Genomic DNA, 13463 nt, shown 5'->3' with positions numbered 1-13463 from the left:
TTAATTGATTTTAAAGAAAAGGAATTTGTAGGCTAGATTAAACTTTGAGTTAAGAGTTTGATACTTTACAGTATAACTATCTTTATAAACTTAGGGAATTTTTCACAAGCATTTTTATGTATAAGATACCTATATTCACAAACATACAAATGAGGAGTATGTGTTTATCCTAATAACAAATGCTTACAATATCAATAACTGACTCTTGTCAGTCTTTATGAAAAAAAAAGCATATATCAATCAAAGGAAAAAAAAAAAAGGAAGAAAAATATTTTCATACCTTAGTTTTTATGAAAATAAAAAAATATATTTATATATATAAAGACTTTAGACCTCAAATTACCTTCAAATATCGTCGATAGACCCTGACAGCTGTTTCTGGTAAGGGATACATAGTTACCAGCTGTAAATATAGAGGCCATATCCTATGGTGTTGAGTGATTGGGAGAGCACGCAAAGCTCGATCAAATGTATATCTAGTGGAGGTGATTTTACATTGGTCCATAAGAAGTTGGCAATAGTCAAGCCAAATACGAGGCATCTGTGAAAAGAATATAAAAATCATTAGTTTTGATTTGGTTTATAATATTATACGAGAGTATAGTAGCACTCAATGAGGATTCATAGCAAGTAAAAACCAACAGTCAATACATGGTCACTTAACATAAAAAAATTGCAGCTAAATATCCCTCAAGCCACACTTTACCAGCTGAAAGGAAAAAGGAAATATTGGCTAATGTAGTAGAAGGAACATTACCCACCAAAATAAAACAGGATGGTCATTAAATTAGTATGTAAGTGGCTGAGCATTTCACAGATAGTAATGCAGTTTTAACATAATTATCTGGTGAAATACTGTGATAAAAAGTAACAAGCTGAATCTTTGAAAGAGAGGTGCAATCCATCCAACAAGTTTTCACACAGTTCTTCTTCTTCTTCACTGCTGCTGCCAGACTGTTTTGGCAGGAGTTTTATGGCTGGATGCTCTTCCTAACACTAACCACTTTGCAATGTGAACCGGGTGTTTTAAAGTGGCACCTGCACTGACAGTGTCACCAAGTACTTGCAAGACAAAAAAAAAAAAAAAAAAAAAAAAATTCAAGAGGGGGGAAACTCAATTTTTCACTCACACTGCCTGAGTCACTATGTTAGACACTTATGAAATGTACCTCATCACCACCATCATTGTCTTCTTTCCAACAACTCACCCTTATATAATGTGTGGGAAACCACCTATTTCCAACAACTCACCCTTATATAATGTGTGGGAAACCACATATTTCCTCAATATGAAGACATCTGTCTTTGTCTTTTGGTCATACTTTAGCTTCTTAACATCTGGCATGTCACCTTCCTTTTTACTACAACCCAACTCAGTCAAGGGGCTTTTCTTTATTATCTTGTGAGTTATTTGGCAACCTCACTAGTGCCAGTGTCATGAAAAAGCAGCCAGTACACACGGTAAAGTGGCTGGCATTAGGAAGGGCATCCGGTTAAAGAAACTATGCCAAAACAAACATTGGAACTATATGAAGTCCTCTGACATTTTGGATCCTGTCAAACTGTTTAATCCACACTAGCATGGAAGCTGAACATTAAATGATGATGATTAAGTCACTTAACTGGTCTACTTTACAGTTAAGAGTAGCTAAGTCCTTTGTGTTGCATCTATAGGATAGTCCCTGCTGTTCTTCTCACATGGCCAATATGATTATACCAAATGCAAATTAAATGATTATCATCAACATCAACAACACTTTGTCTATTTTTCCATGCTGGCAGAGGTTGGACTGGTTTCAGCATCTTGTTATGGTTCACATTAACTAGCACACAGTGAAAATCAATCAACTTTGTTTTTGTATTTGTCTCACAGTATTGGCTAGATGCATATTATCATGCCACTGGGACTAGCGAAGTTTCCTGAAGCTAGACTAAAGTAGTTCCCTTCTGTATCAGTTTTCATGCAGAGTTATTGATATATATGTTGGAGTACAGAATTTATAATTTAATTTGCGCAAAATGAATGCATTATTAGTGACAAATTCATTAAAGTATAATTAAAGTATTAAAATATCATTTAAAGTAAATCAAAAGGAAAATGCTCACTGCTTTGAAAAATATATTAAGCATTCTGAAGAATAATTATGAATGAAGAATGCCATAGACAGGAGGAAAACTGTAAAATTCAAAAGAAACCAAATAACATATACCTTATGCATGAAGACCAAAGATCTTTCATATGCATTAGCCACGTCATCATGAGCAGGGTCACTGATACAGCGACCACGGATTTGCCTGCATCGAAGCTTTAAGTAATTATACCATAATTTATAACTAAAAGAGAAAAACAAAAGAATTTTAGAATTACTTTAAGTATTCAAAATTTATAATAGATTTTAATTGAATTTCCAACAATGAATATCCTTTAATAAATTCACCATTTTGAGTTTGTACAATAACTATAAACAATAAGGAAATAGTTTAGCACTATTACACATGAATACAACTAAACCTTTCAAACTTGCTACACAACTAAACTTTTTGGTCCTCATATTCTGTGATCATTAATCATAGTGACTATATGTCTATCTTCATGATCATTTTAGTATCAGACCCATGCAAGCATGGGACAGAATTTTGTTGAGGTGGACTTCCTACAGCTGGATGCCCTTCTTGTCACCAACCCTCACCAGTTTCCAAGTAAGGTAATATTTCCTCATGACCAGGCATTACAACTATCCAAGTAAATATATTACTCCAAAAGTTCCATGCTTCAATTGGGTGGTGTATGAGATTCATGAAAAGAAATGGTTTAGCATTAGGTCAGTAAAAGTAGGCAGAGATATTGCTGTACAAGGCGTAAAAGAAACATTAGAAAGTATTCCAAGTGAAATGATGTCAAAAGCTTTTGAAAAATGGGGTAATTTCAATATAATATATTTGAAAGGTTTTAAAGGTGGTGCTCCAGCATGGCCACAGTCAAATGACTGAAACAAGTAAAAGACAAGGTGGTTAAGCATGATCTTTGAACTTTGGGCCTCACAGAGGCAATGACCAGTGACTGAGACCTTTGGCGATATGCTATGCTTGAGAAGACCTGTCAAGCCAAGTGAAATCATAGTCGTGGCTGATGCTCATGTCACATAGCTGGCACCTGTGCTAGTGACATATAAAAGAACATCTTTCAAGTGTTGGGCCTCACAGAGGTAAAGTGGCTGATGCTGGTGGCATGTGAAAAGCTCCTTTCGAGTGGTGGGCCTCATGAAGGCAATGATGAATGACCAAGACCTTTGGCATTATGTTGTGCTTGAGACGAAGACCCATCAAGCCAAGTAAAACCGCAGTCGTGGCAGATACTGGTGTCATGCAAATGGCACCCATTACACTATCGGAGTGGTTGGCATTAGGAAGGGGATCCAGCTGTAGAAACCATGCCAAATCAGACTGGAGTCTGGAGCAGCCTTTCAGTTTGCCAGCCCTGGTCAAACTGTCCAACCCATGGTAGGATGGACAACGGATGTTAAATGAAGTTGATAAATTTAAGCAATGTCACAAACAGTACTTATAGAAAATAGCTGGAAGCTTATACATGGGTCAAATGCTGAAACCAGATATTATAAGACAAAACGAGTGTGATTTATATATGAGTATATATGGTAAGCTGTATACCACTCCCACCCAATTCACCTGCCTCTCTGAGTCAAGAAAACTTCTATATGATTGTTCAATTGCCTAGAAATAGAAACCAACTTCCTTCAGATGACACCTACTGCATCAAATAAGCACTAAAACGTTAAATATGTGGCCCTACTTACTCCAAAAAAGATAAGGTGGTTGGGTTAGAACATTTGTAACCAGATTTACTGTGTGAGAGTTAAACTGGGACTAAACTTCATTATCATCTTCATCTCTCCCCTTCATTCCTATTCTGTCTTACCCTAAAAATCATCTCACACTAAACACTTTGATCAAATCATTCTACCAAGTACACAACCATCTGAAATCTTTTCTTGCTAACATTTTACATAATGACCTCAGCCTCAGAAGCTGAATATGAACATCTACTACACTGCTCTCATCAGCCAAACTAAATAATCAAACAAGAATAATAAAGACATATTTCCAAATTATACCATTACCTTCCAGGCATTTCTTTAATGGCCCTTTCGTATATCATGTTTATAACATTTTTTGGAGCTTCTTTCTTGTGTTCAATATAACGAAGCCAACATTTGACAGAGTAGGGGTTTCGAAGGATATCCTCCTCATAAGGAAGATCATCTTCTTCCTGGAAATGTAAAAGACAGACATACAGTATAATGATGGTTGGTAAAAATATAAATGATTACACCTATCTATTGTGGCATGTGTGTGTATAAGAGAGAGAAAGAGAGAGAGAGAGAGAGAGAGTGGTTAGTATTAGAAAGAATATGAAGTTAAAATAATATCCTATTCCAATATTTGAATAAAATGTTCAAATTAGAATTATCTACATAACGATTTAGTGACTTTTCTTTCAGTGATGCAAGCAGTTGGTGGACTACATTCACAGGTGAATGAAATTGGATATCTCAAGTGTAGTATCACATATTTGTAAGATAAACTAACTTCACTCTTCAACAGACAGCTTTTACATATTTTGTTATCTTAAAGAAATTCTAAAGAGATATCTAATCTAATTTTTATGGTTTAACCTAAGTAAAATGAGATGTGGATTACTGCAGCTAATTTTAGTTCTTTCAGAATCAAAAATGGTAACTTATTTACATTTGAGGCAAGCTGTTCCATGTCAACAAGACCTTATTGTGGCAGATAATTTTTTTCTTTTTGGTTTGATTTAGAGGAAAGGATTGTGAGATGGTTGGGCTAAATGCCCCTCATGATTAGATGCAAACTGAAGCATACAGGAGAAACATGTTCAGGAAGGGAATTCCAGAGGGATGATATCTTAGGGAGCAAGGAGTTAGGCATAGTGGCTAGTGCAGGACCTGGAGGTGTGGACACAATATGGGTGACAAGAGGATGAGAGAAGAGTGAGTCTCAAGTGCCTGAGCACTTGACCAGGGAGTTCTAAGGAGCAGAGATCTCTGTAGTAGCATTTAGCAGAAAAAAGGTGGGAGTGAAGAAAAAGTACATCTGTGGTCTAGAGATTCATTTGTGAGTATATGTCAATTAACGAAGCTGTTTTTAATTATAAATCAAACAGTAATATAATGCATTTTTATTTACTCAAAAGTAAAAGCTTTATAATCTTTTGAACAGGTTATAAAGTATTGCAACTGTGTAAAGAAACAAAAAATAACTTTTTTCTTAAATGCAAACCTCCCTGTTTAGAATAGAAATGATCACGGAAGTTTAAAATAACTGGCACAGGCAGTAGCCTCTATTTAATAGCAACATTTGATGGGTGAAATTATTGCAGAATCAATCCGGGTTTGTTAAAACTGAGTATTTGGACACAAAATAGCGTTATTAGCACCTTAGCAAAAAACTTTATAAAATGTGAGGAGTGATAGGAGAAATTATAATATGCAATCTTGATATTAGATCATTTAAATGTTAATCTATTTATAATATACATGTTACATCAATAACTTCATTTTATACTTTTTTAAAGATAGATTAATTTAAAGTAGTTAGCAAAGCTATAAAATAAATAAAAAACAGAGTATAGTCAATTATTCCTTATTACAACAAGGGTTTTTCCCCTTAGAAATCGATGTATAGATTCATCAAATACATTTTTTTAAACTGTAATCAATGTTCTTGCTTAGACTGAGGTCAGATCTGATTTAGCAAACCTATGATCAAAGGGATTCCAGTCGTGACCATCCAGCTTTTAAGGGTATATAAGACTACATTATGGAATGTAAGAGAATACATTCCATAATGTAGTCTTACATACCCTTAAAAACGGGATGGTCACGACTGGAATCCCTTTGATCACCTTTGTGGAAGAAGGAACGACTGTGAGATGTGATCTGATTAGCTGTCAGTAGCCAAAGAATCGACAGGCATACAGGCAGACAGACAGATACTTCACTAGCAGTGAGCACTTTCACTTCTGACAGCTAATAGCATGATAGTGCCGAAATTTCCCTATCTACTCACTCCTTTAAACCCAAACTAAAGAAAATACACGAAACATTTCCAATATTTTATTGTTCCTGGAGAGTCGGGCACATGTTTGAACTTTGACATTTTTACTAGATTGAGTTATATTTTCAATTCAGCTTAATTATTCGAGGTAGAAAAACAAGTTGTTAGAAATCTGTGGAATAGTTTCTGTAACAAGTGCAAAACTGAAAAATTAAGCGATCCAAGTGGGATTTGACTTCAGAAACTTGACGCACTGGAGTAATACTGTGGATCTAACCCGGTTTTCTCATAACTATTGCAGTCTTGTTTATTATAAGCAAAATAAAAGAAACTACGAGCATCCTATGTAAATAAGTTATATACCAAATACAGTTGCTCTTGAATTTTTTTTTATTAAACGGAAGAGGAACATTTGTATGGTTTTTAATGAAAAAAATTGTAAAAGTAGTTAAGAAATGTTTCAAAACAAAAGGGAGATTATTCATATGGTAAGACGGAATGGAGTGTAAATTGAAAGACACGTAAATATGTTCACATGGATAAATGACAGGGAATTTTATAATAACATTATTGCAATGAAATAAATAAAGTTATTATGTTACATTTAATTTAGAAAGTTCAATACACAATATTGGGAAATAGAGAAGAAATAGAAGTCGAGTAAAATCTTCGGCAAATTATTATAAAAGAAATAAAAGTTTTTAAAATTAATGTATTCAAGATTAGATAAATACTGAATAATGTTAATTTAATTATATATACTTACAAAATATATATCTTTTAATGCTGATGTCGGCATATTGCTTCTTTATACCAATTAAATTGTTTAAAACATTTTTATAAAATCTCTAGCAGGCAGCCATTTTAGAAATCAGTTAAAGTTATTATAAAACTCGCTGAAATACACTGAAACGAAATAAAGAATTAGCATTAAAAGTAATTTCTTAACAAGTAATATAATATACAAGTATCTTATAACTATAAAATAACCTCTATTTTTTCTTTCTAAAAACGATAATATTCTGAGAATATATACTTTTCTTTGGCCTGAAATTTTTTGCACTTTGAGCTGCCGAATTCCAGATTTTAGAATTTCCCGCATTTTGTTAATTCCTCTAGCTGATTTCTTTCCACTAGGCACAAGGCCAATTTTCCGAAAGTTTTATACGTACTTCTGAATTGATGACAAAGTTACTGCTTGTAACTTGAATACAGAAAGTAGAAGGATAAAACCATTAGTTACTTATTATATTAGGCACACTACTGTTTCCACCAAAGATAATTACTGTGCTTATGAATATGATAGAATGACTAGTGGTGGTGGACGAAATATCCAGGGACGCCAATCAAATTTTTATCTTTAGTTATGAAAATGATTATTTTGTAAAATGACCAAATTCTAAATATATATATTTATAAACATAATTAGGGGGTCAGCAACAGTTGCTTCACCACATACCGAAGTTCAGAAATAGCAGCTAAAGTGTAAATTATTAATTATTAATTTATTAATAAATTAATAAATTGATAATCCTTTACCCTTTTAATTGTAATAATTATATATATATATATATATATATATATATATATATATATATATATATATATATATATATATATATATATATGTATATATACCTATATGGTAATCTTCAAGTCTAGGGTGGTAAAAAAAGTAAATAAAAATATACAAGGGAAATAACTCAACGTCTTACTAGTATTATCCGTACTACTCTCGAGAGGCCATGGATCTGCGCCCAAAGATATCATGTCAGCTACTGATGGTGGTGCAGCACCTGTTGTGGCTGTACAGGCCCACACGGGAGTGGCAGTCACGCATATAGCGTGACTGCATTTGAAGGAGCTCTCTGTCAGTGCTGATGATATTTCTTTCAGTCGAGTGCGCTTTTCTCTGATGGCGAATACCTGTTTTTCTTCCGCTCTCTTCATTCCCTTTTTCAGTATTTGCCTCCAGTGTGGGCGATCTTTTGCAACCTCCTCCCATCTCAGGACGTCCAGGTCAAGCGACTTCATATCTCTCTTACAAATATCTTTGAAACGATGATGACGTCATCCTCGTGCTCTTGTGCCAGTAGCCAATTCCCCATACAAGAGGTCTTTTGGGATCCTTCCGTCTGGCATGCGATGAACATGACCGAGCCAGCGCAGACGACGCTGCTGGAGCAAGATGTGTATGCTGGGTATCTTGGTTCGGTTGAAGACTTCGGTGTTGGTGATGTAGTCGGTCCACTCGATGTCCAAGATGCGTTTTAAACTGCGAAGGGGAAAAACGTTGAAGCGCCGTTCCTGTCTAGAGTAGAGTCTCCATGTCTCAGTGTTATAAAGTAGCGTACTAAGGACGCACGCCTTATAGACAACAATTTTGGTTTTTGTAGCCAGTTTTCTGTATGTATATATATATATATATATATATATATATATCAGGATACCAAAATCAGCAACCCAATGCAACTATCACACTTTGAAAAGGTACAAACCAATTTTCCCCGGAGAGGAATACAATATTATTGTTAGTCGGGACTCCCTTATCAGCAGTCGATTGAAAAACATAACAATTTCACCATAGCGATAGTTTTGCGCCCACTAGCAATGCTTAGTGACATTAAAGTAGAATTCCCGCTTTTTTTAGTGTTTGAGTGTGTATGTGGACACTGAGACCTGTTTTATTTTTATCCTCATTATCCCCGCAGCTGATACACCAAACCGTGTGCACGCATACATAATAAGCTTCTACGTTGTTTCCATATTCTAAATACTCATCAGAAGGTATTGGTCAATTTGATCTTATCGATGAAGACACCTGCTCAAGGTTCAAGTGTACTTTTGCCAATGGTGCTCAAGGTTCAAGTGTCTTTTTGCTAATGGTGCGACCTCATCTTTCGCACAGAGGAATCGAACCTGTAACCAGGGTTGTGAAGCAAACTTCCATACACCATTTAGTTTTGTTTCTCTGAGAATAAATCTCACCTGAATCAATTTTGCTTTTAAACACAGTCGATAAAATAATCAACAGTAATATAGTGTTTTGATGCGATTTTCTTTAGGGGAAATTGGTCGAACCACTCCAACCAGGCTGTAACTATTTTGTTTTGCTATTCGTATGTGTTCTCAGTTTTCGTCTTTCTTTCACATGCCTCAGCTATATCTATAATGAAGTATTTTCTGCTTCCATCTCTATTTCCTGAACCACTGCTCTGCTTTCACCATTAAGTCCTTTGAAGGGCCGGTTTAAAGCCGATTAGACAAAATAATTCAACTTAGGCGCAAACGCTCAACTTGTAATGAAAGATTAAAACTTTCATATGAGCTTTCAATTTTTATTATATGATTGTGGCTGATGGTGAAACCTCAAGTCCTTAACACTTTTTGACTGAGACTGGCGTACTACACGAAACAAAATATCAATCTTTAGTTTTTGTAGAGCAGAGAGCTCCACTGACAATTCTCTAATTGGGCCTCACACTTCTTAACGCCGGCCCTGGTCCCTTGCTAGCTATATGAGACATAGTTATATATCCCTCCTCTACTGAAGGTATTGTACATTGTCATTCTTGTGTCTCACACGATTTCTTGAACTCTACATATTTTAGAACCTCCTTTGATGTATCCACTCGACTAGTCAGAACTAGCCATAAGGTATGGACGTTCCATTGCTTTTGCAATATCATTTGAGAGTAAAACCGCTTCCAATCACTTACAAAAGTCAATCTCGGTTTTCCATCCTTTACCTTTTTTGCGGAAACAATGAAGTGCAGCTTGATATTATCATTGCATTGATGCTACTTTATTGCTGTTTTAGTGTAAAAGCAAGGACATTTACGACTTGGTTATGCTGTCTGGCATGTTTTGCAAGGAATAGTCTGCATATTGCATGAACGTTTTTTCATTTTCCATTAATTGGTAACCTCCTCACCAATGACAATTAGCAGTCTCACTGCAATCCCACTGTCTAATATTGGCTGGGATGAAACAACTTCGTACACTGATATCAAGAGGAATCATGTCTTGGTTGGCTTCATTTTCATAATATTTTTCAAGAAAGCTTTCTCTGTTCAATTATCTTTTATGCTACCCATGCACTTCGGCTTCTGTCCCTCTTGTTTTAGTCTCAAGTTTGTCTTCTTCGTTGTGTTGAATTTCTTTGGTCACAATATTTTGCTTACCTTTGTTATTCTAGCGGGATACCTATTTGTTCCGTAACTATCCCACTCCAACCTATGTACCTTGTACCTCGCTTATCGCCTTTTCCATCGTCAGAATAGTTTCTATCATCTCAATAGTTTTGCTCACGCTTCATTTCGTTTCTGCACGATTAATGGGATCCACCGAATTTCGTAATACCAAGAAGCAGCGAGATTTTGCTACTTTAAACTCTTCCACCAGTGCTGTTAAAAGTAGCTGAAGTTTTGCAATGGATGGCGGGAAATTAAGCCACTTTCAAAGGAACTTGTCATACATTTGAATTCTTTCTACTTTTGTTAATACTATTTCATGCACTTGGAATGACTGCTCAGTCATTCCAAGAAACTCAGCAAATAGTCGTGCTGATATGGTCACACCTTAAACTTACCTCCCAAACCGCAGTTAGTCTCAAACACATACCTTTCTTGGCATACTTTAGTGTACTGCGTAGATACAGCTAAGGTTCTTAATTACATTCTCCCTTATTAGTTAGAGTCAGTTCTCCTCCAGTTTCAAAGTGACATTTTCTAACATGTTCTTACATTATGATCTTTTTTATTTACTGTGGAATGCAGTCGACATTAACAGAAAAGTTAATTCAACTGCAGTTGAATTAACTTTTCTAAGAGGTTTTGATTAGTTTCTTGTTTCCACTGTGACAGTATTGTCATTTGTAAAAGCATGCAACAGTTGCCAGACCCAGTGTTCTCCGATCTTCTTTTCTCAGAGTACCTTCGTACACCTCCCATTGCCAATTTCAAAGCTATAACGAAGAGCAGAAAGATAGCACACCTCATTTTGATGTCTGTCTGCAGAGATTTGTTGACAAAGCAAAATGCATAATTTTCATTCAAGATATCACTGAAGTCGCTTCATTTGTAGCAATATGAAAAAGAAAATGTTCTGTGGGTCAGCACTCGGTAGGCTAATCGATAAACATTTGCCAGGTCAAACCAGATAACACGAAGGTCTTTCCTGTCTTAGCATATTGAATTGTGTTCCAAGTTATATAGGCATATTTAACGTACTGGTTTTCTGAGCTAATGTGTTTATGAGTTCATTTAGTGCTACTGCTGGGTAACGAATTGCAGAAACTGGGATTACCACACTAAATACATTATGTTTTCTTTTGTTTTATTTTTAGTGACACCTCCTGTAAATTTTATTTTCCTTCTTTTTTTTTTTGGTGGCATATAAAATAAGCACCAGTCATGCAATAAAATCGATACCTTTCATCTACAAATTATGGTTTTGTGCCAATGTAAGAAATCTTTAATAACTGATATTACTGTTAATAGTACCCTAAGTATTTGACGTTTATAATGTATTTATTTATAGACTATGTATAAAGAGACTTGTGTGAAATATCGCATCTCAAGTTTATGTGATAAGATATCTTTCTCACAGAAAATTGATACCGCTTGTAAGAACAGAGACGACTAGACGGTATAGATGTAAGTTTCAGATAAATTAAGTAGTGGGTGAAGCAGCCATTGCTAATTATGAGATGTTATGTGAACACTTGTAAAACAAACATGCCAATAAGACTGTTCTTTATAGTTAAATGCTTCAGTTCCACAAAATTTAAAACCAGAACTAACTGGACGAAACATGAGGATGTGGCCACGGACTTTCAGGACATATTTTCGATTAGCAGACAAAATTCCGTTCGTTGGATAATTACCAGTTATTAAAAAAAATGTTTGGTAATTTTATACGTAATTATCTTCGCTCAAGTAGAGTCTTAAAACGCCTATAGAGATTGTAACAAGCTCATTTATTATCTTCTCGTTATCGTCCCGTGCCTCAAACTTTGGAATTATAATAATTTTTTCTTCGATCGAGATAGTAATTCAAGGGGCGTCTATAAGTTTTTTTCATAAGCATGTGTGAGTGTGTGTGTGTGTACACACACACACACACACACACACACGTACGTATGTATGCATGCATGTGTCTCTATATTTTTTAATTATTATAAATCTTCCACTGGGGGGGGGGGGGGGAGCCGGTTTCCAACAAAGATATAAAGCTCCATCTTTGGGATGTAGTTAACACAGACAAATACAAATTTGGAACCTGAGAAAAGTCTTGCATATTTTTACTGTTCCACTCACAGATTGGACTTGTAATGTACGAATCAGCCGGTCAATTTCTCTATCCAGATTCTCCTTTAAGCATTTACTAACAAAACCCAGTGCTCCAATTATTATTGGTATGAATATGAATTCATAGTCTGGATATAGAAGTTGGAGGTTTCCAAGCAGTTGTCTTTTTCTTTGATTTTCAAAGCGATTTTTATATCTGCAGGGCAGCTAACCTCTATGGTGGTACATACCTTTGCCCCTCTGCTCCAAACAATAATATCCGGTCTGTTATGCTTACATTTGACAGAAGTTTTGATGGAAAGTGTTTATGAATGTATTCCATAACAGAGAGATTTTCTAAGTTTATTTCAGGACAGTCTTTTTTGCGGATGGCATTGTAAGTTGTTTCAGCAACAACATGGTGTCGCATAGGGAAGTATTACCGTGACAACATTTTAGGACAGCTGCTATCACGTGCGCAAAGTCTTCCACAGAAATATGACATAGCCTACACATGCAGTTGCATCTTGGGATTACAAGAGCGTCACTGTCTATCTTGTTCACCGGGTACTTTGTGGCAATCTCCTGTTCCCGGATTGCAAACGCATAACCTTGAAAGTGTGATGTAATATAGTGGTCTTGTGTCCAAGGGAGGCTGCGCTTCGTGTCAATTCTACTGTCTTCTTCAAGCTTCCGAGCAACATATCCATGCATGGTCTTTTTTTTTTTTGTACGCAGAGTGCTTTCCATCCAGGTCTTCTCTGAGGTAAGAGAGCCCAGATGTTTTGGGGCTGTATAGGAGATCATAAGGAAGAGAGTGTTTCTTGAGGAGTTCACTGCCAACTCGTACAATGTTGCTCACTTCATTTTCCAGGACTGCATTAATACATTTAATTTTGCTGCTGTTGTTTAGCAGGTGCTGCCTGAGTGATACCATGCAGCATTCGAAGTTGGGATGAGCTTCGTCCTAGTATTGTTTTAACCGCTTCATGTATCCGATTGAAGGGTCATCTCGGGCTTTTTCATAGCATCGAAGTAAATCATGGTTTAGTTGTTGAGTCCAAGAAAAATGAG

The 13463-nt window shown here is 35.7% G+C and overlaps 1 protein-coding gene across 1 annotated transcript in view; it reads right to left on the bottom strand.

The window, feature by feature from the left end:
- Positions 1-6972, bottom strand: part of LOC106870639 (pre-mRNA-splicing factor SYF1) — a 32847-nt gene extending 25875 nt beyond the window's left edge. Inside the window, exons 1-4 of the mRNA XM_014916783.3 lie at positions 6866-6972; positions 4140-4288; positions 2211-2334; positions 344-541 (exon numbers count right to left, since the gene is read on the bottom strand). Coding sequence (XP_014772269.1) covers positions 344-541; positions 2211-2334; positions 4140-4288; positions 6866-6898 — 504 coding nt within the window. The 5' untranslated portion in view covers positions 6899-6972. The remainder of the gene's footprint in view (positions 1-343; positions 542-2210; positions 2335-4139; positions 4289-6865) is intronic.
- Positions 6973-13463: the final 6491 nt, after the last annotated feature.

Source organism: Octopus bimaculoides, chromosome 1, assembly GCF_046866305.1.
Source record: "Octopus bimaculoides isolate indiv1 chromosome 1, ASM4686630v1, whole genome shotgun sequence".
Lineage (NCBI taxonomy): Eukaryota > Metazoa > Mollusca > Cephalopoda > Octopoda > Octopodidae > Octopus > Octopus bimaculoides.
The sequence above is the reverse complement of the archived record's forward strand: the minus strand, read 5'-3'. Positions and strand labels throughout refer to the sequence as shown.